General features: G+C 38.3%; 1 protein-coding gene across 1 annotated transcript; it reads right to left on the reverse strand.

The window, feature by feature from the left end:
• Window positions 1-2,316: 2,316 nt before the first annotated feature.
• Window positions 2,317-9,140, reverse strand: SELPLG (selectin P ligand). Its single transcript, XM_072415344.1, has 2 exons — window positions 8,968-9,140; window positions 2,317-4,188 (listed from the first exon to the last, which is right to left on the reverse strand). Exon 2 carries the CDS (start codon window positions 4,184-4,186, stop codon window positions 3,032-3,034), a length of 1,155 nt encoding a protein of 384 aa, XP_072271445.1. The 5' UTR covers window positions 4,187-4,188; window positions 8,968-9,140; the 3' UTR covers window positions 2,317-3,031.
• Window positions 9,141-26,668: the final 17,528 nt, after the last annotated feature.

A 26,668-nucleotide genomic window follows, 5' to 3' on the forward strand; every position in this document is an offset into this window, starting at 1 on the left:
TATTTCTTTTTAAAGGTTTCACTAGCTCTGTCTTCATCATCACTGCATTTAATTGTTACATTCTAGAACAAAGTGTATTTGTAAACCAGACAAAAAACACTATTAAGCTACAGAAACTATTTTTATGCTGACCAGAATTGCATTACACAGTTAGAATCCATACCACATGTACATTTAGATAAAAATAGTTAAAAACAAAAAAAAGTAATTTTGTTAGTTAGATGAACTCTTTTCTGTGTTTATGACTACTTTTCTGGTATAGAACTGTCTCATCTTTTCACTTGTAATAGAAGAAATTATTAAATGCTAGTTACTGGGTTGCTGCTCAGTCAGTGGGCCTGTTACACTTTAAATTGAGGCAACAATGCACCAAAGTTGGATGTTGGATAGCATCAGCCTTGGGTGCAACCAAGAAAAGGTGATTTGTCTTCATGCAGACCATGGAGGTGGACAATAGACAGTAGCAGAGACAGTGACAGTGGACAAGAGAAATGTTTCCGCTTAGGTAAGTGGGAACCTAACCCAGCTACTATCATTGTGAAAAAACATTCTCGAGGCACTGATGAGTTGAGGCACTTTTCCATAAAGCATCAAAAAAAGTTGAAACTTTTTCATGGACTAATAATTTAAGAGATGCTTCACATCCATCTATGGACACTATAGGGACATTAATCCACTAACACCAAATCTAAGGAGGCACTCCTCCTCAAGGTAAAGGGAGCTTTTAGTTACCAACTAAACCACCAAATAAATCAACCACCAAAATAAAAGGCAGTGGTCCAATAATTAACATCTTAAGGGACACTTTTCCATTAATGACAAATGCTTGGGGGCACTTCCCCTCTAACGGCCAATGTATAGGGCACTTTTCTCCTAACCAACAATGTAAGAGGCACTACTCTATAAACCACCAATGTACGTACAGTGTACCTTGCTACTAACCACGGATGTAAGGGGCACTAACCCACTATCTGCCAAAGAAGGAGGGCAACTTTTCGGCTACTTATCCAATGGGTATGTAAATGAGGAGACTGCTCCATTAAAATGAGATTTTTCACTGGATGTCAAATATATTAGGTAAAATTTAGATTATGTTTAAAATGAACATACATTTGCACCACTCCATATCAATACATGACACCTTACTTCACAATGTAAATTAGTCTATCCACCTGGTTGTGATAGCCTTTGAAAATGAATATGTCCTGTAATATGTTTTAATTTTGTAACAGTATCTGTTAATGTGATCACAGCCAGGAGCAAAGCTAAAGTAGAACAAAGTAGAGGTTTTACATCCATGTTTACTCTTTAGGCCAGCAGAGTGTTATGAATGGTAATTTATCACCACAACGGCTTGGGGGGGGTACATGGGGGGTGCGTTCCTAAACAGAGCTGTACTCTCTTGCCCTTGCAGCATTGCCCCTGACTGTGATCAAATTATTACATAATCTTGCAAAAGTGAAAGAACATACCAGGACATATTTATTCTTTGTCTTTGTATGCAGTGCACTTCTTAGTATGTCTGCTTAATACCTTTCCAGTACATTAAAATACCTTTCAAGCTCAATGTCCTTCTTTATTCTCATAATTTGTTTATAAATTTACCCCTAAAAATCTGTTGTAAAAAAAAACATTATTAACATGTGATGGATCAATATTCAAACTGGAGGAAAATTCCAGGGTGAATCTTAAACTCTGAAAATCTACCAGAAAATTAGCAACCATTGATAATACCAAATTAACACTTTATTGAGACATGTACAGTAACTTTAATGTCCTAAATGTCCTAAAGTAACTTTAGGAGTCCTAAAATGTGTGTGTTAAAGGCTAAAGCTACATACACACTTCCAATTATTATCGTTGGAAAACGAACGACGAACGTTCATGCACGATATATATGAACGATCGTATAGCACCGATCCTGCACATAGAGTTAACGACACGATCGTTCGTAGATATTGTACACACAATAGATACGATCGTTTGAGCGATAGAGGAACTATGTGCACGACAGGAAAGTGAACGGATGTTCGTTCATCACGCATGCTCTCAACATGGACGATCAACGAACGACCGTACACACGAACAATGGTCAACGATCGTCGCCCAATCCGATCCGTCGGTCCGGTCGTTCGTTTCCAGCGACTTTCCTCGTTCGTCGGCGTCGTTGGTTACTTTTTTACGAACGATTTTTTGCCCAATCGATCGTTCGTCGTTCGATTGGAACGATAAAAATTGGAAGTGTGTACGCACCTTAAGACTCTGAGAACTGATTTACATCTTGTAGATGGCATCAGTCTTCCTTTCCGGACAATGTTTTCTTTTTCTAAAAATTGATTTTGTTCCCCTTGCTGTAGTCATTATTATTATGAGAGCCTATTGGTCACAAGAGATAAATAAAGTTGCTATTGCTGACCTTTCCATCTAAAAAATGCGTGTTGCCTGGAAGTCACATTATCAATTCAGCTTTAATAGTTTGAGTGACTTTTAATGTGTATGTAGAAGATCTTTGACTTCTGTACATCTTTCCCGATATGTATGTTTAAGTATGTTTAAATATGTATTTATGCCAGCATATCATTATAACAAACAAGCAATTAGCATATTGATAAGAAAACCAACAATAGCACCCCCATGGTTCTCATATGGCTGGCTTACTCAAAACAACAGTATACATCAGTGCTGCATTGTTTTTAACATATAAAATAGAAACTACTACCTCCAATTAACAAGATCAGAGAGATAAGAAATATCTGACGTCTGCCATGCATACTCATTTTAAAGTTTCTGAACATAACACGTTCACACATGTAGCACATTACACACAATGCTGAACTGAGTGACAAAACATTGGTCACTTCCTTTTTTTTAAGTTTGTTTGACTCTTTTTATGCAATTATTTATTACATCCAGGTGAGTGAGATCCTTTGACCATGTTAAATATGCATCAAAAGATTGTAAAGTTCTGATGTACACTGGTTTAACAATACTCTCATCAAAGCGAACTGAAATGTCTACAAGATCTATTGCACTAGTGATCAGGCAAAAAGCTATTAAGCGTGGTGTTGTCTCCATCACTTTCCTCCATAGGGGTAAATGTCTTCAGTCTTTTGGGTTTCCCTTTGTTCTGTTGGTCACTCTCTGGCAGCAGGGAAGAGATGCATCTCATTTCTGTATAGGTGGCTGGGTGACGCAACTTGTGTTTTTGCCTCATAGTAGAAAGTTTGGCAGCAAGTGCAATGGTGGTTATAATAAAGATGGTGCACACAACAGCAAGAATTAAAATAGTGAGCATACACTGTTTGATTATTGACTGGGCCAGTATTTTATCTTCTGAAGTCGTAGATATGTATGTTATTGGTGCAGGTATTGTGGAGGAACCTTTGGAATCTGGACTCCATCCAGTTGTTTTATCTTGTGTAGTTGGCTCAGCCGATGTCACTACAGGTTTGGATGGTGTGTCCTTGGGTATTTTTGCTGGTACATTGGATGTAGTTTCTTCCACTACTGTGTTAGTGGTACTGTCGGCTATAGTGCTTAGAAGTTCAGTATTTGTTGAATGTATTTCAGCAAATGTGGTGGCTTCATTTGCTGTACTCTTTGTAAAAACTGACAAATCTTTAAATTTGGCGGGGCTGGGTGTAGAGGGTTGTTCTTTCATTTTTGTAAATTTTATTTCTGTGGCGATAGTTTTTTTTGCTGCAGTCACTGATTTGTCTGTTTCTGTTGTTTCTGCTTCACTCAATTTTTCATCTTTTGGTGAAGTGCGATCTAGTTCACTTATGGCTGTGGTTTCATCTTTACTAAAAGGCTCCTTGGTTTGAGGTTCGGTATAGGAATCTTTGGATGGTGACACAGTATGCATGGATACCTCTGGAGAGAATTCCAATGACAGTGACTTTGGTGGTGGTGAGATCTTTTCAGCCTTTGAAGGGTACTTCACATCTGGTTGAGATCCAGTTGTCTTTTTATCTGGAACTTCTCTTACCATGCGTATTAAAGTAAGGAGTGTTTTATCTGAGTTGTCTTGTGTTTTCCATTCCCACACTAGAGGGGAGCTGCCATATTCCTCTTTATTATGAGGACCAGTCAAAGGGGGTTGATCCGAGAGTGGAAGCTTGTGACCAGTTACAGAAAAGGGGACTGTTAGGTACAACAAAATCAAAGCCCATGGAGAGGACATCATCCCTGTTTCAAAGATAATAAATAAATTAATATGAAATAATAACACATTACATATTTGGTTGTCAGTAATAAGTTTTAAACCTATTTAGAAAAACAATGAGTATAATAAGATCTAGAGCTGAAAATGAGAAATGAACAATAGAAGCAATGTCAGACCATAAAATGTCTCTACTGTCAGTCTGTCTACTGACATTCAGCATTCACCATAATCAATTTTAAAGTAATGGGCATATTAATGGTAATTCCTCCTCTCCCACTCTCCTCCATGTTGGAGTTCCCCAAGGGTCAGTCCTTGGACCGGTTCTCTTTTCTCTATACACCTCCTCCCTCGGTAGTCTCATCTTCTCCTTTGGCTTACAGTACCATCTGTATGCTGATGACATTTAAATCTATCTGTCCACCCCTGACCTGTCTCCCTCAGTCCTGGATAAGGTCTCATGCTGCCTCTCAGCAATTTCATCATGGATGTCTGACCGATTCCTGAAACTCAAACTGGAAAAAACAGGACTCATCATCTTCCCCCCTTCAAATTTCAAATCTCCCCCTGACATATTCTTAACTTTTAACAACACTGTTATTCATCCCTTCTCTCAGGCACGTTGTCTTGGGGTCACCTTTGATTCTGCCCTCTCATTTACCCCCCATATTCTGCAACATCTCCAAAGTCCACCCCTACCTGTCCCCAGAGACCACCAAACTCCTTGTACACACTCTTATCATCTCTCGTCTGGAGTACTGCAACATCCTCCTCCACTAACCCAACTTTCTCCTTTACAATCTATTATGACAATACATCTATGCAGCCAGACTCATCCATCCTTGGCACTGCTCCGCACCGATCTGCTGCATCTCTTTGCAGTTCTCTCCATTGGCTTCCATTTCACCTTAGAAATAATTTCAAGCTCCTGTGCTTTGCCTTCAAATCCCTCCACAGTTATTGTCCCACTTACATTTCTGACCTGGTAAAAAAGTACTCCCCCTGCCACTCTCTCTGTTTCTCTGATGACCTACTACTGACTTTCCTCAAAACCTTATCACACGCACGGCTCCAAGACTTTTCTAGAGCTGCCCCAACTCTCTGGAATGGTCTTCCTCATCCTATTCAGCTTGCTCCTAGTTTCTGCTCATTTAAAAGAGCACTCAAAACCCATTTTTTCAAACTTGCCTACCCATCTTCTTCTGTCATTTGAAATCGTCACTACTTCCCACCACTACATATCCCCCTCCTATTTTGTGTGAACTTCCCCCCACCTACTAGATTGTAAGCTCTTCGGGGCAGGGTCCTCTCCTCCTGTGTCACTGTCTGTACTTGTCTATCCTTTGCAACCTCTATTTAATGTACAGCGCTGCGTAATATGTTGGCGCTATATAAAACCTGTCTAACAATAATAATAATATTATTTCATAAAAATAAGGAGATAAATACAAAGTTGGATATGAATGTAACATCTGCAATGATAAAAATATAAAAAAAGGAACATGGATACTGTGTCCCAGAGAAAGATGAAGTGACACTACTGTGTCAAATTGCAACAGTTATGGTTATCAGGAACTGTTTGTGAATAAATAAGTGTTTTACCTAATGTTTACTGTGGGTAAGGAAATACACTTTTACCACAAGTATGACTAATAATGCAACTTATTAGGACAGGCAGATCTCTTGTCAACCTTCACCCGAAAATCTGCCACTCCTTGATTACCTAAAATACAGGGGCATGGCTCATTTTAGAACAAACAATTACACGTTTACACACCACACCGTTTACACACCACACCGTTTACACACCACACCGTTTTCATCCCACATTGACTATATTTACTAAGCATAGTGACAATACTTCCTGTACTGTATATTGGTGGTACATGATATTTAATGGTAATTTTCAAAGCTTTAGTTACTAGAACTCTACCTATAAAAATACTAGCAGTTTATAAACTTTTTTTTTTTAGTGCCACTCTGTTAAAATTCATGGTAAAAATACTAAGGCATTCTTCCCCACCGCTGTTTCACAACCTCCTTATGACATACATCTCCAGCTGTACACTACAAGGTTTCAGGAAGTGATGCTTATGAAAACTGTTTTCGGAAAAAAGGACATCAATGTCTAATGGAGACTTGAAAGAGTCATTCTGATAGTAACTAAGGACATTTTAACTTGAGCTCCATATTTCTTATTTGTTTTACACTTAAGATTGTAGATTATAAAATAGAATTTTAATATAATAATAATAATAATAATAAAATTAAGCAATGTGTAATGTTAAGTTCAGTTTTCTATCATGTTATAAGTTTAAAAACCTTCATTCATTATATTTTTATATATAATTCCTATATGCAATCAGCCAAATCTACTAATAGGTAAAGATAATACTATTGTTTATCTCATTACAATGACTATTGTGATGGGTGAAATTATATGATAATTGTTGCTGGATCTGCTGGATCTGGATCATTTCCAGCAACAGATGAAGGAATGAGCACTAAACACAACACTCTATTCTGTTAAATGGAGGGGTGGCAAGTGAGCAGCACCCTGTTGTGTTCTTCTCCAGGGGAAAGTACAGTGTTCAACCCTACTCAGTCGTTCCTCATCAGGGGACCACAGTACACTTATATTACCAAGACAAACAATCAAGGTGGTCTTGACAATCATCTAATGTGTATACTTTAGGCCTTAGTTCTTAAAGTTGGTATTTAGAAGCAGGAAAAAAAGAAAAGTGTGAGCAAAGGCCAAACTGATATGGTTAAACCACTGGCTTACAGCATCTCCAAGCCAAGTCTCAGATGTATTTTCAGGTATGCAATAACAAAAAAAGTGGTCCAAGGAAGGACAACTGATAAACCAGGGTCATGGGCACACAAGACCCAATACTCATAGAGCACCGCAGTCTGCTGCACATGGGGCTCACCAGTTAGCATGCTCACTCTGAACCCTGGAAGAACCCACAATGAGACATGAGCATCAGAATTAGACCATAAAACAATAGAATAATGTGGCCCAATATGAAGACTCACATCTTAATTAGATCATGTGGGTCAAGACACCATTAGAGGTCTTGTGATGTCTATGGTGGTTTTTGGCTGGAGGCCATACACAATATGGTGGTTTTAGGTTTTGTGTAATCAGTTTATATTGCAAATAAATTGTATGTTTATAATTTGTTTATATTATTCTTGCATACTTTGTGTAGCACAAGTCCAGTTGTCATAACTGGATATGAGAATATTGATATGTATGCCTTTTCATTATAAACTTGCCACAAGCAATAGGAGAAAATTTTGGTTTGATCAATAATACAAAGGACAATATGTTTACTTTAGTAATTGAAAATCGATTGCTTGCTACAGGTTATTTTACATCACACATTGTTATGGCACTGCTTTTTTGAATAAGCCAATCTCTATTGTGGTGCCGTATTATCCCATGTTTATATTGCAGCATTTTATGAACTGCATAAAGCCATCACAGCCACATAAACTGCGGTCCAGAAGACATTTACGGTGTAAAGTCCATACCATAGTCATAGAATGAATCACACATCAAACAATCATCACGCATTCACTGGAGCTGATATGGACCATGTTTATGCACTAGAGTTATAGGAAGATTGACTCAAAGACTTCAACAGTATGATGAGTAGTTGGAACATCCATGTGAAATTTTCCTTCAGGGTATACAGTTTAGAATTAAATGTACAAATTGCAGTAGATCATAAGCAATAGTAGCTACCATTTATATTATGTACATTTAACCATGTTAATATAAACCACCAGAAAAGGAACCATATACAGGAACACTGGCAAACCACCGACTAGCATATTTCTGTCTACCAAGGTGTTCTTGGCGTTTGCCAGGGAGTTGATGTAGACACATGGGAAACATAAACCAGGACCCCTGGTGTGGAGTTAATCACGGATCCCAATACTGTAATTGTGAGAGCTGGGGGGGAGGACGAACAAGTGGCACTATTGTGCTCCAATCCATAGAAGTGCACAGTGATCATTCTGGATTGGTGGAGAGGAGCGCCTTGGAGGACCGCTGTACACATGCTAGATTTTCACCTGGGATGAACACAACCATCCATCTCAGATGCCAATCATCTGATATGTGAGCACAGATTTAGCCATTGTGCTGTAAAACACAACAAATCATTGGAAGTCACATACTAGTTACTTTGGCTGCCAGAGACTAGCAGTGTACATACAGTACATCACTGCTACTATTCACTATTGTTGTATATGCTAATGATAGGTGAATCAGGAGAATTGAAGATTTTGAAATGTTTTTATTCCCCTGATTTCCCTTATTTGCAATCAGGGCTATGTGATATTTGAGAATAATGCAGTTCAAGAATCTGAGTGTTTACAATCTATGTATGCTATGATTCTTTAAAGATAACATACATCATACCTACATTCAAGAAAATGCAAAAGTCTACAGTGGGTCGATATGCTTGAATTAGAGAGGCAATTTGATGATTACTATCGGTGCTAAAGGAAGGCTGCTTTAAGCTGCATTAGTTTCAGTAAGCAGCACAATGACAGTCAGTAACCTTTAACTTCTGACTAACGTTCCATATTTTTGGTGTTTTTTTTACATTACATGTACCCATGTATTTCCAATATTAGTAATGTGTAGAACACAACATTGGCCTAAACATTAATAACGTGAACTGCTATAATGGGATGGGGGTAAAGTGTCTAGTGAGTGGTAAATGCTGACATATAGTAGAATTGCTGCAAGGATAAACACTCACAATGTGTGCCGATTGTACACTTACCGGAAAAGTTCCTCCTGCTACCAAAAAGAACACCTTACTGCTGAGGATGATCCAGTCCTGTCCTACTCAGTAGCATTTCAGTGCTGCCTTTAAACAAGGTACCTGACAAGACAGGAAGCATAAAGGAGGGTGTGGAGTCTTTAATAAATAAGGAAGGACAGGACCGCAGGCTGTGGTTTCCAGAGAGGCGGAGGGGGTGAAAGATAGAATGTGTGTGAAAGACACAGAACCAAAGAATACAGTTTATGAAACAGAAGAATGGCAGAAGATCAGACAAGATAGGAACAAAGTTGGTGTAACGAAAACAAAAAATGCAGATTTCTGTTCTGTCACCCAAATGTAGCCCAGGTAGGGTGGATGGGTGGAATGCTCATGAAGCAGCTATGCAGACATGATTTTACACGCTAATGCATATTGCTTGCAGGCAAAATCTGCCTTTTTATGATTTTTCAACATATGCTATCAGGTCATGTCAGAAATCTAAAAGTAATGTGGATGTGGTTCTATGTTATTGTTTCACAAATATAGATAGAAAATATCAACTATAAAAAATAAAGTGCCCATACACAGGTAGATTGGGTCTTCTGTTCTGAGTCCTCTGATGCTAGAACAGATCGGCCAGTCTGATGGATATTGTATTTAATGCTGAATTTCAGGGAGAAATTACCAAATATTGCAGATATGTATATATAAAATTAATTTATAATGCAAATTCTATGTTACTTGATGTAAGTTCCATGTACATAACAGAGGGAAGGGCAGTTCTGATGGCCAATCAGCTATCCTGCATTTATAGGTGCTGACAAGGAACATGCTCACAGAAGGAGACAGCAGAGAGAAGAGCTCATCAGACTGTAGCTGCTTCTTTTCTTTGCAGTCACAGGTTGTGGGCAGGAATCTGGCCTAGTTATGTTGTCTTATTAAGGCTAGGTCTACATGGATGTTTTTTTAAAAACGCACGTAAACGTTCCTATTGCATTTATATGCATTTTTATGCACTTATATTAATATTACTATTATTATTATGCTGGAAAATGCCTATGTCGCATTTTTCCTGTTTTCCCCGCATTTTAAACTAATTAGCATATTAAGTGTTTAAAAACCTCAGCCTCAGGTTGAACGCTAGGGAAACAGTCCGTGTAGACTAAGTTTAGGGATAGAAATGCCAGAGAAACACAAACCGCAAACAGAGAATAGTATATATGCCAATGTTCTCTATCTATAAAGCAGTGAATCTGATATTCACTGAGACATTCCCTGGAGGAGAATCAATTACTGCCATTGAAACACATGGACCTGGGGGATTCTCCACCAGGCAATGTTTCAGTGAATGTCTGATTCAATGCTTTATAAATAGATCCGTTAAGGAACAGAATCTTCCACTTTAACCTTTTAATATCTGAGCAGATATCCATCAGATTCATGGTACATGTATTTATATATATTGTACACAACCAGAAGATACAACCCATGCAAACACAACAGAAGTGCTTAAAATGAGACCATTATACAACCAACATGATTCTTTATTTTCCGGGAGGGGTCTATGACACAATATGGCCTACTTGTGCATGATAACCAGCCTAGAGCTAAACTCCAGGCGGATTATTCACAATAATTCATGCAGGGATGTGTTCATTAAAAATCATTTAGTGTACCTGAATTCTGGATGTCTTGTTATATAAATGTTTAATTTGCCTACATTTTGCCTCTCCTGGTTTCCTCTTTCCCCTCATCAACATGCAATTACTACAAAAAACCTGTTTTCAATGCATATCCTACCCAGTGATATAATTAATTGGGCTTGGTGCTTCTATTTACAAAGCAGGCAGATGAAAGCTCATAGGAGATGTTGATAGGTTACTACACATGGCTCCCTGAAAACAGGAAGCTGCGACAACTTCCACTTTTGATGCTGATCCTCTATAACTGAAAGAACTGAAATCTGATGAATAAATGAAGGGTGGCACAAGGACAGCCAGGCTGGAAAGGAAAGGGCTAGGCTATACTGGATGTTCTTCAGCCAGAAAACGAGACAGGCTCCATCTGACTTGCTTCAGGTTTTAATACACACTGTGAGAAGTTCCTAGATGCGCTCCTATGTTATCACCTTGTCATTTGATACAAAGCTACAAGTGGCTGTGCCAACACATACTACACATGCACAGTCCACTCTTGTCAGAAATCTGGGGCAAAACAATGAATGCAGCTGGACCATATATAATGGAAAGGACTGGAAAGCCTTGATAAGATCAAGAATATATACATCAGCTGCCCGTACCTCTGGATGTACTAATCCGAATGTTTATAATCTGTACCAATGAACATTTCATTATATGTTGTTAGTTGGAGCAGTCTGCAAGGCCAATGTCGGCTCATCGGGGTTGCTGCATTTTGTGTGACAACAAGAATTGTATTCTGATGATTTAACATGGTGGTTCAACAAATTTCATACCTCAAGGTCTTGAACAATCAATATCTACAGTGTCACATCTCATGGTGATTGAATTATGGTATTTGCACTGTGTGAATATAAATGCTGGGGTGTTTCTACTTCTTTTGCAAAATTATTGAAGCAGTTTAGAAAGCTGGGAAATGACCACATAAAATACAGCTACTACTAGCTATACAATTACCTGGATAAATATGAACTTTCAAAGACATCCAAGGAAGGGAGTTTGCACCACATTTCACATGAACATTGAACTAGACCTTGCAGCAATGACCTATTTCAGTAGTTCCTCTTATCAATGCTCAGCACTGGCCTTTACCTTTAGTCATCTGATTGCTCAGAGGATGCGGAAGGGAGACCAGAGAAATATTAACAGTACCAACAATCATTACCAACAACTATTTTCATCTAAAAGTGAGACAGATTATTTATAACCTGGAAACTTTATTTACAAGATGTTGGATGAACTGAGATCTCTGCAAAGAGGAAATATGCAATACAAAGAGGAAATGTGCCAATTAAAGATTGTTTATGCTTAGGGGCTTTATTTTTAAAGCAGTGAATCTGACATTCCCCAAACATTCTCTGGTGTACAATCCTGCCTTATCAACGAGAGTGATTTATTCTTCCCCAGAGCATGACAGATGTCAGATTCACCTCTTATAAATAGGCTACTCATCTTTCATTTATGTTGATTGCTGAAATAATCTTTTATAGACATATGTTAGAATGCCACCTGTATAGAATGCCATCATGCTCACAAAGGACATTGCCATGTTTTCATCAGAAGGGCATTGTTCATTGTACTGTTTTTATATCGTACTGTTTTTTTTAGTTAGGGGCTTAAAATGGTAGCAGGCACAACCAGGCATGAATACATGCAGCTAATAACAGAACTGTGTACAAAGTGCATGCCACTGATTTGTAATTTACAGCTTCAAAAAGTTCCCTTCCTGCTGTAACTGCTGCTCTTGTGCATGCATATTTCATCCTCTAATCAATACCTTGTCTCCAGACACAACCATAACATACCATTATGCTGCTTGTTAAATACTAAAGGCTTTCCTCTCATGCACACAACTTTTAGCCATGTCTCAGCAGCCCATTAGATCATACATGACGGAACAGACCTAAGCTCCAGGGAAACAGGCAAGTGATTTCCTGAATATCTCATGTGTTTGAAGGCCGATGTTCTTCTGCTCCATGAAAAAAACTCTTTACAGTTGTCAGTATTCTGTAATTTACAAAGATGCTTACTGGTCTTCAAGACGATTAGCATCCCAAATTGGAGCATTGATGGGACCAAATAATTTATAGAAAGATAAATGATATTACCATGTAGAAGATCTGTTTAATCTCTCTCACTAATCCTTATATCGGAGTATCGCAGATAGAAATTGTGTATTATCCTTTAGTTAACAGGTTCAAACTTAAAGGAGAACTCTTTGGGCTTATTCAGACCTGTAGTAAAAAATGGATTTGTTACCACTCCTGGATACCAACTATGCACAGATAATTTTTAGGCAAAAACACATGGTTGTTGATACAGGTATTTGCAACTGCCTGTATAGGCTTTCTTTTTTAAAGCCTAGTTAAAAAAAATGCAAATGCAAGTACAACCTTGTTTTTAAGTGTTTTTAAACACTTCTTATTTAAGTCTATGAAGGCATCAGAGGTGGTAAACTGCCCCAGATGCTGCTTTGAGCATCCAGAAAATCGTGTCCTGTCAAATAAAGGATAATGAATAAACCTATTTGGTAAAACATCTCAAAATGCTTGAAAAAATCTCAGGTCTGAACAAGCCCTCCGTCAATGCCTCCTGCTAATTGGTTGGTATTCAGGCTTACTTTACCAAGCAGTCAGGAGCTGATCAGTTACCACCTTCTAATTAGGGATGAGCGAGCAAGTTTTTAAAACTCGATCTGGTGGGGAATTTGGCCGTTCACGCTTAACGAAATTGTAAGCGAGAATGGCCGGTGTAAATTCGCTGATCGAGCTCGAATTAAAAAAAAAAATGTTTTTCAAAAAAAAAAAAGATCAGGCTGCATTCATTGATCAGCTCAGTATGCAATCCCCGGCACTAGAGGTTAAATGGGGACAAGTCTCCCTATTCAAAACCTCTAGTGCTCTCTGATTGACTGAGGAATCCCCCCCTCCCAAATTTGTCCAATAGAATCAGACAAATTTGTAAGAGGTATTATATTACATACATGTAGAAATTCACCTTGCTACAAAAATATTACAGGGTTAAACAAGTAAAGAAAGGAGAAGTATCTGGTATAAATACATATCTTATGTATTAGTCTAAAACTGTTATTCATGTTTTCCTGCATAGGCCAGTTTTACAGACAATATTCTGAAAACACACATTTTTCAATACGATCCATCACTCACACAACCACACACATCAAATATTTATGTTTGTCTCTCTGGCAACAAAGTGACACATCTGAGCTCTTCTAAATGTGTCAGGAAGTAAATTATTACACTAAATGTTTCTACAGGCATGACATACTTTACTGGCATGAAGAGTGTTACACATGCTTAAAGCACCAGTTCACCCACCAGTGATAATTTAATTGGAAGTGGAATTGTTCTCGCTCTGCAGCAGAATGATCCCCCTGATTTCCCTTCCTCTTTGCCAATGTAAGCTGAAAGTCCAATCCATCCGGGAGAGTGGTATTTCCTTTTGTAGTACTGGAAATTCAAGTAATTAAACCTCATCATCGAAGGGACATAAATGTTTAGATTGTCACTAAATCTGGACTGACCCTTTAGGCCGTGGTAAAATGCGCATTTACAATAATTCTACTAAAACTTCTTAGTTTGAGTGATCAATCTCCTATTGATGTTGCTGTTTTGGAACCCATCACATAATATAGACAAATATTGAATTGGTGGAATAAAACTGAGATCGATGTATTTTAGTTTATACTGGACTGTATTTTTATGCCTTCCTCAAACTGTTGTGGTTTAAGCATGGTATTATGCATTGTGCTACAGCAGTTCATTATGAATGGGCCTTTAATGCACCACTTGGGCAAAAATGCATGCAGCCTTTATTATTGCACATAGCATGACATGTGTGTTTGGGGTGCCATTCACAGCAAGTTAACACTATGGATGTGTATTTTTGTAACATTAGTAAGAACTCGAATATGGGAGGTGGATGAAATAGGCAATCTCTAAACTGAACACTTTAGGAAAAATATAGTGGTCTAGCTTTATCTACAGGAAGCAGAGGACCACGATCACTAAGTTAACATACACAACACCCTTTATCTTCCATTTTTGATCAGAGCACATGTCCTACTAACTCTGCAGTTGAGATTTCTATCTAGTATGAGAGAAGACTGCTTATGGTAGGTAAACAACATACAGAGAAAGTAGCTCCAAGATCTACATGAAAGTCACTTTAGAACCATATAATCACAGAATAATGATATATATACAGCATATTTAAAAAACTGGTGTAACAAAGTGTAGTACATTACAGCATCTATATATAATGCAGTGTACATTATTTTAATACTAAAAGGTTAGTCCACCCAAGAGTTTATTTTATAGGAGAAATATGAAAGGTTGACATACCCACTGAATTTTCAGTTTTTGATGCTCCAGTAGTGTAATGTCCCTTCCAAAAATCCTGGCTTTTTTTTTCCATGTACAACACTAAAAGTTTGGAGCTTATTACATTTCTGGTAGGACCAATGGGTATCTATATAATACATATACCAAAAATCCTTCAACAGTACATGTACCAGACTTGGTTCAGGTTGACAGTTCTCTGCTAAATACACACCATCAATATTTCAGTAATATTTTCTGTACAAGCTGTGTGGTTACAAAAGTTCACTTAGGTTTTGACATCAGAAGTTACAAGGAATAACCACAGCATCTAACCTCTATCACATAAACCTTTCTGTTTCAACAGAAATGTTTATTTAAGATTGATATTAAAGTACAGGCAAAAATAGAAATCGTTCAAAACGCGAATGAACCTTGTGGCTTACCTGCTTAGTCATTATTATAGCTAAAACAATGCTGATCATTTTTTGTATACCTCACAATTCTCTCCTTGTCGGCCTATGCAAAGTAACCCAGCTGGGCCCCGAATTCTGTGTTCCTAGTGGGCGGATCTAGGATCATCTACCTTCCCATCCATTAAACCTTTTTTTCCTGGTTGACACAAGAGTCTAAGAACGCCTGGTTCATTAATGTGGAAAAACATTTGTTTTTTCTTGCTTTAGAAATGCTTTCCCATGATTAGTTAGCTGCTGGGACAAGGTGGTCAACATGCAAACTTTAACCATATTTTATCACACTGTCACAAATGTACAATTTTTGTACTTGTGGATCTGCTGCAGTGCATCATATGGACCATACTTTACTCTATGGACAAACAAAGCTAGGGATGTAACAGCTGAGATTTCACAGCATAAATGCAAAAAAGGGTGTTTAATATGCCTAAGTTGACAACTTGTCCTTTTGTCCCATTCCTGCTCCACATGCCGGCCCCCTCCCCTCATATTTGTTGGCAATTCCATGCTGTTAAAATTATAGCAGGGAGTTGTTGTATACATATTACAGATAAAATGTTATAAATAAAGTTTGAAACATAAATATTGAAAAAGAAATATTACAAATGATGTCAAAACACAAATGGTTATAAATTTTGTTCAGAAGCAAGATGGAACAATGTTACCTTTGGAACTGCTCTGTACTGCATAGATAGATCTGCATGTGATTGTGTTTTTTTAATTTTGGGTAAGGTGACGAATGTTGAACAATCCGTTTTGGTGGCAGGGAGTTTGTGTACACTTTCAAAGCATTGGTTCTGTGATCTCCCTGTGCCTGGAAGTGCTCAGGTCCGTCATTCTCTGGCCAGCTGGGCAAGCATGTTCTATAGTCAAACATCTTCAATGGAGTGCATGAGTGACATATTAGGCTGTTCACCTCCCTAGAAATAAAGTTAAATTGATAAATTATTTGATATTTTAAACTGAAAAAAAATTAAATAAAAACAAGTTAATAGATACCCGCTACAATGGGTGTTATAGACAAACCGGTAAATAACATTTTGCATATACCATGGTGCTGTGGAACTCAGGTTGGCCTGGGATAGCTGACTAACACTTAGGGATGAGCGAGAATGCCTCTGACATTATCACCAAAATTTCCTCAAACTTCCGATGGGTCTGGTGTTTCTATTGCTGTATTCAAATTCTTCTGGTTGTTACTTTTCTAAATTATTAAACTTTTTCATTTATTGAAAATAAAAGTCATCCTTTAAGCCAAGCTTTTGTAGAAACAAGAATCTGTACACGTGGTGCAGCACTTACTAAAGAAATGCTTGAGGCATTATTTATCTACCTATTTTTTTATTAGAGAATATGTTGTATTTGGGACAAAACATATTGAAACATTTTATAAATTAGCTAAGGAAATTACATTTATTACTATTATTACTCATACTACTGGTCTGATTGTACAATTTCCTTCTCGTCTGGCTGACTATAAAGGTTTTGATGAAAACAAATGAAAACAAATTATAAGGTATTTGTGGGTGAAGTAGACCTCAGTATGCTTACTTACCATTTACCTTAAAAACTCATGTAGGTGTATCTTCACTACATAGATCTAAATTATTTACTTAATAAGACAATTTACAAAAACAATTAAGGCACTGAAGCCTGAGTAGCCTTAGCAGTAGTCTCCAATGTCTAGCTTTCAAACCACTACACAATTTTTTTATGTTTTTTGTTAATGTCTTAAAGCCATGCTTCCTGTTTTTCACCCACAACAAGGTTGGTTCTGTTGAGCAGAGAAAACCATCTTGAGGGCTGAAACCATAAGTCCCAGGACTCATGTACATCTGCCTAGAGAGGCCAGCAGCAGAATTAAAATACGTTGGACCTGAAGCCTTCTGCTTTTCTTCAGGCAGGAAAATCTTCGCTAACCTAGTATTCAGGTTCATGTATTTCAGGTGTGGCATCTGAGTCAGAGATAGGCATTTAGTAACAGAAAAGCTGTCTTCACTCTTTAGACAGAATTAGCATGCTGGTTTGACAGGACTTAGCAAAGCTCTAAGGTCTTTGGAAACCCAAAGAAGACACCAAACCCCTAACAGAGGTATTGGGGTTCTCAGCTCTGCATGTCTTAGTCACTGTCTGGAGTGCATGCTTTTTTCTACTGATGAAATGATCCTCTGAAATGTATCATTTATTGAGCAAAGAGGGAGAGTTCACACCAAATTTATGCTTTTTAGTAAGAGTGAAGGAGGCCCTGTGCTCCGAGCATTAATCTGCGAGCAAATCAGAAAATGGAGGACAGAGGCCCAATATAGTACCCTGAATAATCAAGTCATGAAGCCCGCGAGTACCAGAGGTAAGGGCTGTAGTCTAGAAATGCTAGCTGAGGCCACACCAGGAAAATCCATAGGAGAAATAAATATGCCAGCAAAAGCCAGTAGCTCAGAATACGACCTGAAGGCTTTCCAGGTGAATGACTCAGCCCGTGTACTCTCAAACCTAAAGTCACATACGAAACAGAAAAGTCTGTAGTGGTAGTTAGCCAGCACCAGCATAAAGTTTGGTCCTTTTTCTGGTACCCTTTTTCCCCCCATAATGGCAGCCTTGCATACAATGTGTCCCCATGTTAGAGATGTGCTATCAGTTCTTGACAGAAATGCAGGTGAAATATCCAAAGCTCTGCTGAAAAAAAAAAAATGTTTTAGTGGAAATAACTAATTGCAATGTATACTTTACTAGAAAATAGTTTCCTAAAATTGTTAGCACACAGGACCCGCTCTTAAAGGTAAAATCACAAGGGTTCCTGAGTCAAATGATTTATTTAAGCAATAATTACATTTTCCCATTTAATCGCCTTGATATTAAACTTGTCCATATAGCTTTACCCACATCAAAGATTATTCTATATGGCCATTTGTATTTTTAGGTATTATGAAACCAGGCTTGGCTGGTCTCCTTGTACACAAATTTAAACTGTACAGACAGAGATCACAAAAATGACATTTCATCATGTATTCATACATGATGAAAGGGGAGACCATTTTGAGTAGGCAACTTCTATTGGATCTATCACAGGTTATATGGAGGAAGGCCCACAAAAGTTCTGTGTGTACAATGTATTTTAGAAAACACCTAAAAAATAAATATATAAAAAAACTGGCATCCAGGTAGGCACGTCATTTTATATATTATGGACCCAAGCATTGTTTCATATTAGTCTGCCATTAAGAAACTTGTTTCTTAACTGGCTGATATTCTAATTATGCTTGCCCCTTAACCCACTTATTGAATTTGCGCAGATCCTTACAGCGGCTAGATGTCTTATTACTGTACACTGGAAGCCTCCAACTTCCACTGATCAACGAGCCCTCATAAAAGATGTCCCACTTATCAGACAGTTATCAGCTCTGTTATATAATGGACATACATAATGAGAATTGGGCTCCTTGGAATCAATTTTTTCTGTGTGATTTCTTCTTGATTTGCCCTTATAATATTTATAAGGGATGCTCTACAAGAAGAGTTGGATAACATAAGCAGCTCTACAAGTATGTGTTCCCCAGGGTTCCCATTCTGTCTTGCCTTCTCGTTTTTATGTGTCATTCTCGTTTTCATGTGTTTTTTCTGTTCTTTTTTTTCTCTTTCTTCCGAGTCTGACCTAAGGGTGGTACTTATCAAAATTTGTTGGATAGATACATTCTATAGTTTGAGAATCTTTTGCCTTTTAATTTGGTAGATACACTGTACTTTATGATGGCACCATTCAGAGGTTTGTTTACATTTCAATGCACAACATGACATTCTTTGTTGTTAGTCTTTTTTTTATAAATATTTTTCTTTTTTTCTTTGTGGGTCTTGATATGTTTGTACATCTATAACATTTTTCACAATAAAAAATGTAAATAAATTGTATTTGACTCTTTTTGTATGTTATACAAAGAGGGGTTTGCTTGCAGTACATTTGCATAAAAATCCCAAGTGCCAGTTGTCAATGCACAGGTTTCTGGCCATGTCAGTATGGTACAGATTGCATTGCTGCAGATTTGCTTCCAAGGTTGTCATGACTGTGACAAGACAGGAGTTTCGAATACTAGGTAACACCCCCCACCCCCGACTTAAATTACACAACACCAATTTTTGCTTAATGGCCATGAAGATGCACCCCAGGTAAACTACACAGGACCACATTCCCCTACTCCTATCCAAACAACAATTGCCCACTTTTCCACCCCAAATGCCATCCTTCTCATATTTAAGTTGTGAGGGGGGAAACAGAGTGCTGGGACAGATTAGATTGTGGCTTTATCCTGCTTTGCCATTAGCTGCTAGAACTTTAAAGCCTATTTGCTCCTTCTTTTTGGCAACGGGGACCAGGGAATCGGTGGCCGGCTCGTCCAAGATGGCATGGACACGTGTCTCCATTGATCAGGGCAGCGGATTCTGCCATGCAACAGTTACAGGAGAGAGGTGAGCACAGCCAGATAGCACAGGCTCCCTCTCCCTTTCCTTTCTCTACAACTAAGGCACCAGATAAAAACAGAGAGCACCTGCTCCCACAGTTGAGGACACATGAATCTCCATTATGTTCCCCAGCCTCGTCAAAGGCACCACAGGGGGAGATCTCTCAGTCAATACATGAAGGAACACGGTCGCCTGCATCCCCTGGACCCCAGATTTATGGCCATCTCAGTTCATCATACTCTCCTGGACAAGATCAGGGACTGCAACACAACGTATAAATGGTGTCACCCTTTTCACCACCTGGTGCGTAAAGGGACATCGATCTTTACATTGCGTGTCCATGATCAATTAAATGAATTTTTTGAGTCCCCCTAATGTAGATCCCAAATTGGCTGGAATTCACCCCAGATGTCATGTCTACCGGGCCCCTTCCAAAAGGACACAGAACGCGACGACAGCGCTCAACCCCCCATGGAAGATCCCAGGGATCTGAGAAAGATTGGGATCTGAGGAAGATTGATATGTGCGAGGAATTCTCATTATCCGAGGACTCTCTTTTCTGGGCCTTTGTCCTCTCCACCTTCTTTACTTTACACTTGGGATCAATCATATATATCTGACCCTGGATGGTTGAGTACATATGTTCTGCATTTATATACACAGGTTTCATGTTTTATGCAAGATGGGTAAAGTATAATTTGATATGTTTAGTGGCATTGCTGCCTACTTGGTTTAAGTGGGACGGTAAAGCCACTTTAAATCATAAGTGCCTGCCTGACAAGCGCCTCCCTCTTTTATAGGTACTTGATGTTGGTCCTTACATTTGGGGTCGCTCCTTGGGAATATTTATATCCCTGAGGGACGCCCTCTCGTCTGGAGGCTGAAGCTAATGATCTTTAATTAAGAAATGCTCTTTAAAAATGATATGTTATTCTATTGCAAGTGGTTTCCTACTATGTTCTTACTTATTAATATTTTAATAGGTTCTGCCTTATTTTTGTAACAAAGGAAACCGTGACATTCTTTTTACACCAATAATGCCTGCAGAAGGTCAGGTCAACAAGTATAGTGTGGCCAACGACTAGTTTAGGAGACAGAGATTTGGATGGGTGCTGTACCAATCTATGCCACATTTGTTGATACTTAAGTGAATTCAGCTCAACCCAATATTATAATATAGGCTGATGCTGACTTTTCTTTTGTGAGTTGAATGTTGTTCTTCACATCACTGCATTATCACTCAGTGAGCCAGAAAAAGAATGTGTACATATCACACGTCATACAAAACTAATACTGTTTGCTCCAGGTGACTATAAAAAGAGGATTAGGGATGACAGCCCAGAAACGCACACCTTAATGAACATATATAACCACTCACTATTATATATAAGCTTAAACATGTTAAGGTAATTGTAAAAAAACATTTTGACATAATTGGCTTTCCTTAAATTATCTGGTCCCTGAGATATGAAAGGCCTTGTTTGTCTTTTTCTTTTTGAATAAGAAGACTCTATTCCTGTCATTGTACAGAATTGTTACATGAGCATCTGAAGGAGACTACAATTGACAGTTTCAACACACATCACGCATGCATGGTACTTTCCTCTTATTATGAGGAAACCAACAGAGAACAACTATGGAGTGCAAGTATACAGGGCGTGGCTGTGATGGGGTACATGAGATCAGCAGCACCAAGGTGCATTCAAGGATGTTAGTTTGTGATATACAGTGCAAGTGTACATATATGTATGAACTTTTCTCATTTGACCCAACTCCAAGCTTTAACTAAAGGCAGAGTAGAGGTCTGTCAGCAGCTGAGACCAGTGCAGAAAACCCACTTTTATACATAAACTTCATCCTTGTTTGAACCTTGCTGCTGGTCTGAGATCTAAGCTGAAGGTAATGGGGCTGATCTGATGTGTGAAAATGCAGGAATTGGGGATGATCTGAGGTGCATGTGTGGGGGTTAGAGAATAGGCTGCACTGCAGGCCACCAATAGGGCAATAAGCTCAGATGTTCCATACAAAATTATTATTTTCTTTTTTAAAACTACAAATTGCCCATTTCTGCACATTGCCATAATGTATATGTGTAAAACTTCCACATTTTTATTTTTCTATTGGGGTCCTATCAGAGTAACAAGTTGCAGTATTGTATAATAAAGTGTGCATTTCAGCACACTGCAATTGGCTGAACTACAAGTGCAAACATTCTTCATTTGAATGCTATCACAACAGTCGCACACAGCACACATTTCATTTAATTCACAACACACAGATGTGAACCATCAATGCATTACGGTGCAACCCTGAAACAAAAGATGTGGGTGAGTCTTCCCACCTCAAATGTGGCCCTTTGGACATGGCAGGGCTCCCCTTAAGGTTACCATAACCTTGTAAAGTGACCACCACTTCTCCAGAGCAAGAGATGAGGGAATATCTTTCAGTGGAGATAAATTCTAAACAAGTCTAACAAGAAGAAAGAAAATAAAAATCTCAACAGGCAGCAAAAAAAGTAACCAAACATGTTTATTAACCAAGTGTTTCTCAACAAGGATCCCTCCAGGGATTGCTAGGGGTACCTTGAGCAATAAGAAATTTGATTCTTGGTTTAATTTTTTTTGGGCTATCTGTAAGAGGGACATTCACTGTCCATCAGTCCAAAATACTGTTAGCTTTAAATCTAGTAATTAAGGCAGGGATTCCCTAAGGACCCAAAAGTTATAAGGGGTTCTACCAATGTTAAAAAAAGTTTTTTTAACCCATCCTAAAAACTAAAAGCAGTCAATATACATAAAAAATATTTTAATTGGATCTTCATTTTAAATGCTAAAGTGTTTGCCACAATTGAGAAAGTATCACTGATAAAAGTTATTCATTAAATATCTAGTCATGCATAGAGGGATAATACTTAAATAGGTGACCATGTGAATCAGTGTAACACAAATCATGCAATGCTTAAAAGTGATTTTGAAGGGAAGATGTGTCAATTACTAATGGTTTTACTTGCAATGTGTTTTATAGCTGCAGTGATTATAAATATTTGAATAAGGTCTCCTGTAATAAATGTGAGATCACTGGGAGAAAATATTTGTTCATTACCTGTACACATGAACATCTGGTGTTCTATGTATTTTACCAGCAATAACACAATAATAATTTATATTTTAATAAAATCATTAACTATTTTTAGACTTGTATGATTTATCACCACGCACTGACAAAGTTAGTAACAAGAGAAGCCGCTTAAAATCTTCTGCCTTTTCAGAAGTTACTCCAGTTGTCCGCATGTTCCCTTGGGACTATTTACTAATATTGAAACGACTGGCCTTATACAGCCAGGATAAATCAGACCATTTACTTAGCAGAAGCTCATCATCTAAACTCTTTGTTTTTGCATAAATATTTTTATTTTCATTTGCATCAGTTTCTGCATCTTCCTGGATATCCTATTTGCTGCCAAATGTTGGAGATAGATTTGCTTGCAGCATGGTTTGTTAGAGTATCTGTAACATCTGGCTTCAGTAGCATGGCAAGGGTGAAAAGACCAAAACTGACAGCTAGAGCTGCTTAGATATAGCTCACAATGTACCAATTCCATTTCTATTTTCCCTGGAGTCTTCATATGAATAGCATTGTCTTGTGTTTGTGCCTATCTCAATTACACAGAATTGTGTACTTACCTTTTATATACCTGCTGACAACTGTCATCAGTTCTAGAACTTGGACATATTCCTAGCTCAATTTCAAGGCTGACTGCTCCTCATGTAATAGCACAGATACAGATATGAGGACAACATATTTAAAACATACCCATGTCCATCCCAACTCTTCATAATCAGGATATATGAGTTCTTTATTCTAATTTCTGTTATTGCTCTCTGTACAAATTACTATAAATTGTGTGACAAGTTACTCACGTAGGCAAATCACTGTATCTTCAAATGTGTTTAGGATACAAGTTCTCCCATACCTCGTTACCTCCACGGACTAAGTGTTCAGCCCCCATTCTTTGCCCAATGTCCATCCCGCTTTGACCACCAATAGCAGGGAGAACTCCCCACTGAGTTACATCAGCAATGGAGGGGAGAAGTATTAATGAGGCAAAGAATGAGAATTCCTGACTAATAGTTGATGCATCAACTGGGAATGCCCTATTTTCTAATAGATTTAGGTTTGATACAATGTTTATGTTGAATTTGGTGCCAAATCTTTTTAGGATAATGGCCACTGCTTAAAACTGCTCAAAAATAGAGGGTAAACTATTTCCATTACTAATTCTGCAAAGGTCAGCCACTTTCTTGCCCAGGTAGATGCTGCAAGCTCAAACCACAAATAACCCTCTATCCTATTGGCATTTAAAATGGACTTTTTAAAAATATGATTCAAAATCTGTATACGCAGATGAGTAATATATAGCCTTCTGCTGTTACCATTTATTCCCAAATAGTACACAATGCCTAAACGTAGTGCAATTAAAAAATGGTAATGCATTTAGCAGGTTATCTTTTAACGGCATGAATATTAACTACAAATATACTTAATAGAGTGATAGAGCTGGTAGCTGCTGTGGTAAAATAAAACCAGTTGATATACAAAACATTACAATAGCGCAATTATTATTAATAAAAAATGTAGCCCCATCAGGTTATATTAAACCATACAAACTATAAAGTCACCACTTGTGTCTATAAAATGCAGGGCCACGCATAGCAGAGAGGCTGCTGGTCTAGAGACGCGAGTGATGGCGGGAATTGTAGTGACATGTGTACATCGCCCGTCCAACATCGTACATGGATAAATTTTAGAGGATCCATGAATAAGAAACAACTGCAATACTAGTGCAGAAGAGCGAGCGCAGTGGGGTGCCGCTCGCTCGTTCTCCCTCTTCCCTCTCCATTGAGCAGAAGGGCACTGTATGTACAGCACACATGCATCTTTCAGTCTTTTGTCGCTGGAAAGGATTGTGAAAGAACCTTCTCAATGACAAAAGTCTAAAGTGTGCACAGCCTAACTTACCTTTAGACTACAAGACGATGTAGATCAAAGAAATACCTTCCTCATGGACAGGCTAGGTGAATGCTTGCACTTAAACTCACATGTTCCCCTATACCCAGAAACTGGGATTGTGCCAGCAGAGGCAGTGGCCCTGAACTGCTATTTACACAGCGATAATTCTCCATGGGCATTTATGGGCAGTGCTGGCATATCTCTTCTCCACTGACAGGGACATCTGCATACAACAAAATGTGGTTAGGACTACGTACACACTTGCAATGGTGTGTGTACAGCGCACGTCGTCCATAGCCTTAACAACCGTCCTGGCGGATCCATGGATGATGGACGACGTACGATCGTAATGGAAGCAAAGTGGGAGAGCCCACAGCAAGGTGCTGCTCCGTCGATCTCCCCCTCCCCCTCCATAGAGCAGAAGGGTGCTGTATGTACAGCACTCGTTCATGCATAGTGCAAGTCCTTATTCGCTGGAAATGATTGTGAAAGATCCTTTCCAACGATAATTATTGCACGTGTGTTCCCAGCCTTTTTAGCTTTTAGCTGCATATTTTGGAAGATACTAAAGTACTTCTTGGAAGTATACAAAAAGATTTATGATTACCTATTAATGGAGACATATAGTCAAGCTATTAGGCTTAAAAAACAAAATGTACTTAAGGACAGTAAACATTAGGTTTTCTTTATGATCTCATTTAAGCACCAACATTACCTGTGCGATTATAAAGAATAGGATTAGCAGATAGCAAATAGCAGATTTGGCAGTGGAATTAGAACTCTAGCTTCCTTGTCATACATTTTTTTTAAATAGTTCAATAAATTTCATTTTAACATTAAAACAAACCTTTACCTTAAAAACAGGGAGAGGGAGAGAACAACTCACCCACTCTCCCATCGCAGGCTCAGATCTGCGATGGGAGAGTGGACAGGGTTATGCCATCATGACGTCACGTTCAGTGGCGTCATGTTGGCATAACCCCACCCACTCTCATCGGCCTGGCCCCTCTGCCAAATTTAGAACAGATTGTGGCCCCTGAGTGAAAAAGTTTGCCCACCCCTGGTATAGAATATCCAGGTACAATTCCTACCAGAGTTTCAAACGTGTAATAGACACCCCGATTTAAATACCAGAACCATCTGAACAGTAGGTTTTATAACAAGTGTTGCTACTGAACAGAGTGGACTGTTAAGGAACAAACTGGTATAGAATTACATTCTAAAATACTGCACCATATTTTTTGTTCTACATGAACATTTGATTTGACAATTGAATATATATATATTTTTTTTTTTAAATAAAGACAAGATGGCTTACACATTCCAACATACACTCAGAATCTACGACCGTAAGAGCAAGGGACACCCGTCTGCTCTGGGGAGCTGAATGTATGTGCATCATGTGGTAAATATAGAACACGTGTTGTATTAGGAAAGCTTCATTAAATATCTGCACCTCTGGAGTACACCTGTGGGTGCCTTTCAGAATTAACTGCAATGCAACATTATGAAACAAGCAAATATTTGTTTCTTTTAACCTGAATTTGCATTGCCTGAACAATACTGCTATTTGTTTTTTTTTGTCTACATACAGAACCCTGTGACTTGGTCTATTCTTAAAGCAAGCCCTCCACTCATTCCAAATTAGACTTCCTTATTTTACATAGCAGAAATATGCATTCGTAACTTTTTCTTCTGCTATTGGGTAATAAGGGAGAAAAAAAAAACATCTCTACACAGAAAGCAA

This window comes from Pyxicephalus adspersus, chromosome 6, assembly GCF_032062135.1.
Source record: "Pyxicephalus adspersus chromosome 6, UCB_Pads_2.0, whole genome shotgun sequence".
Lineage (NCBI taxonomy): Eukaryota > Metazoa > Chordata > Amphibia > Anura > Pyxicephalidae > Pyxicephalus > Pyxicephalus adspersus.

Coding starts and splice junctions, on each gene's coding strand:
- SELPLG (XM_072415344.1), bottom strand. CDS start 4,186: ATGATGTCCTCTCCATGGGCTTTGATTTTGTTGTACCTAACAGTCCCC.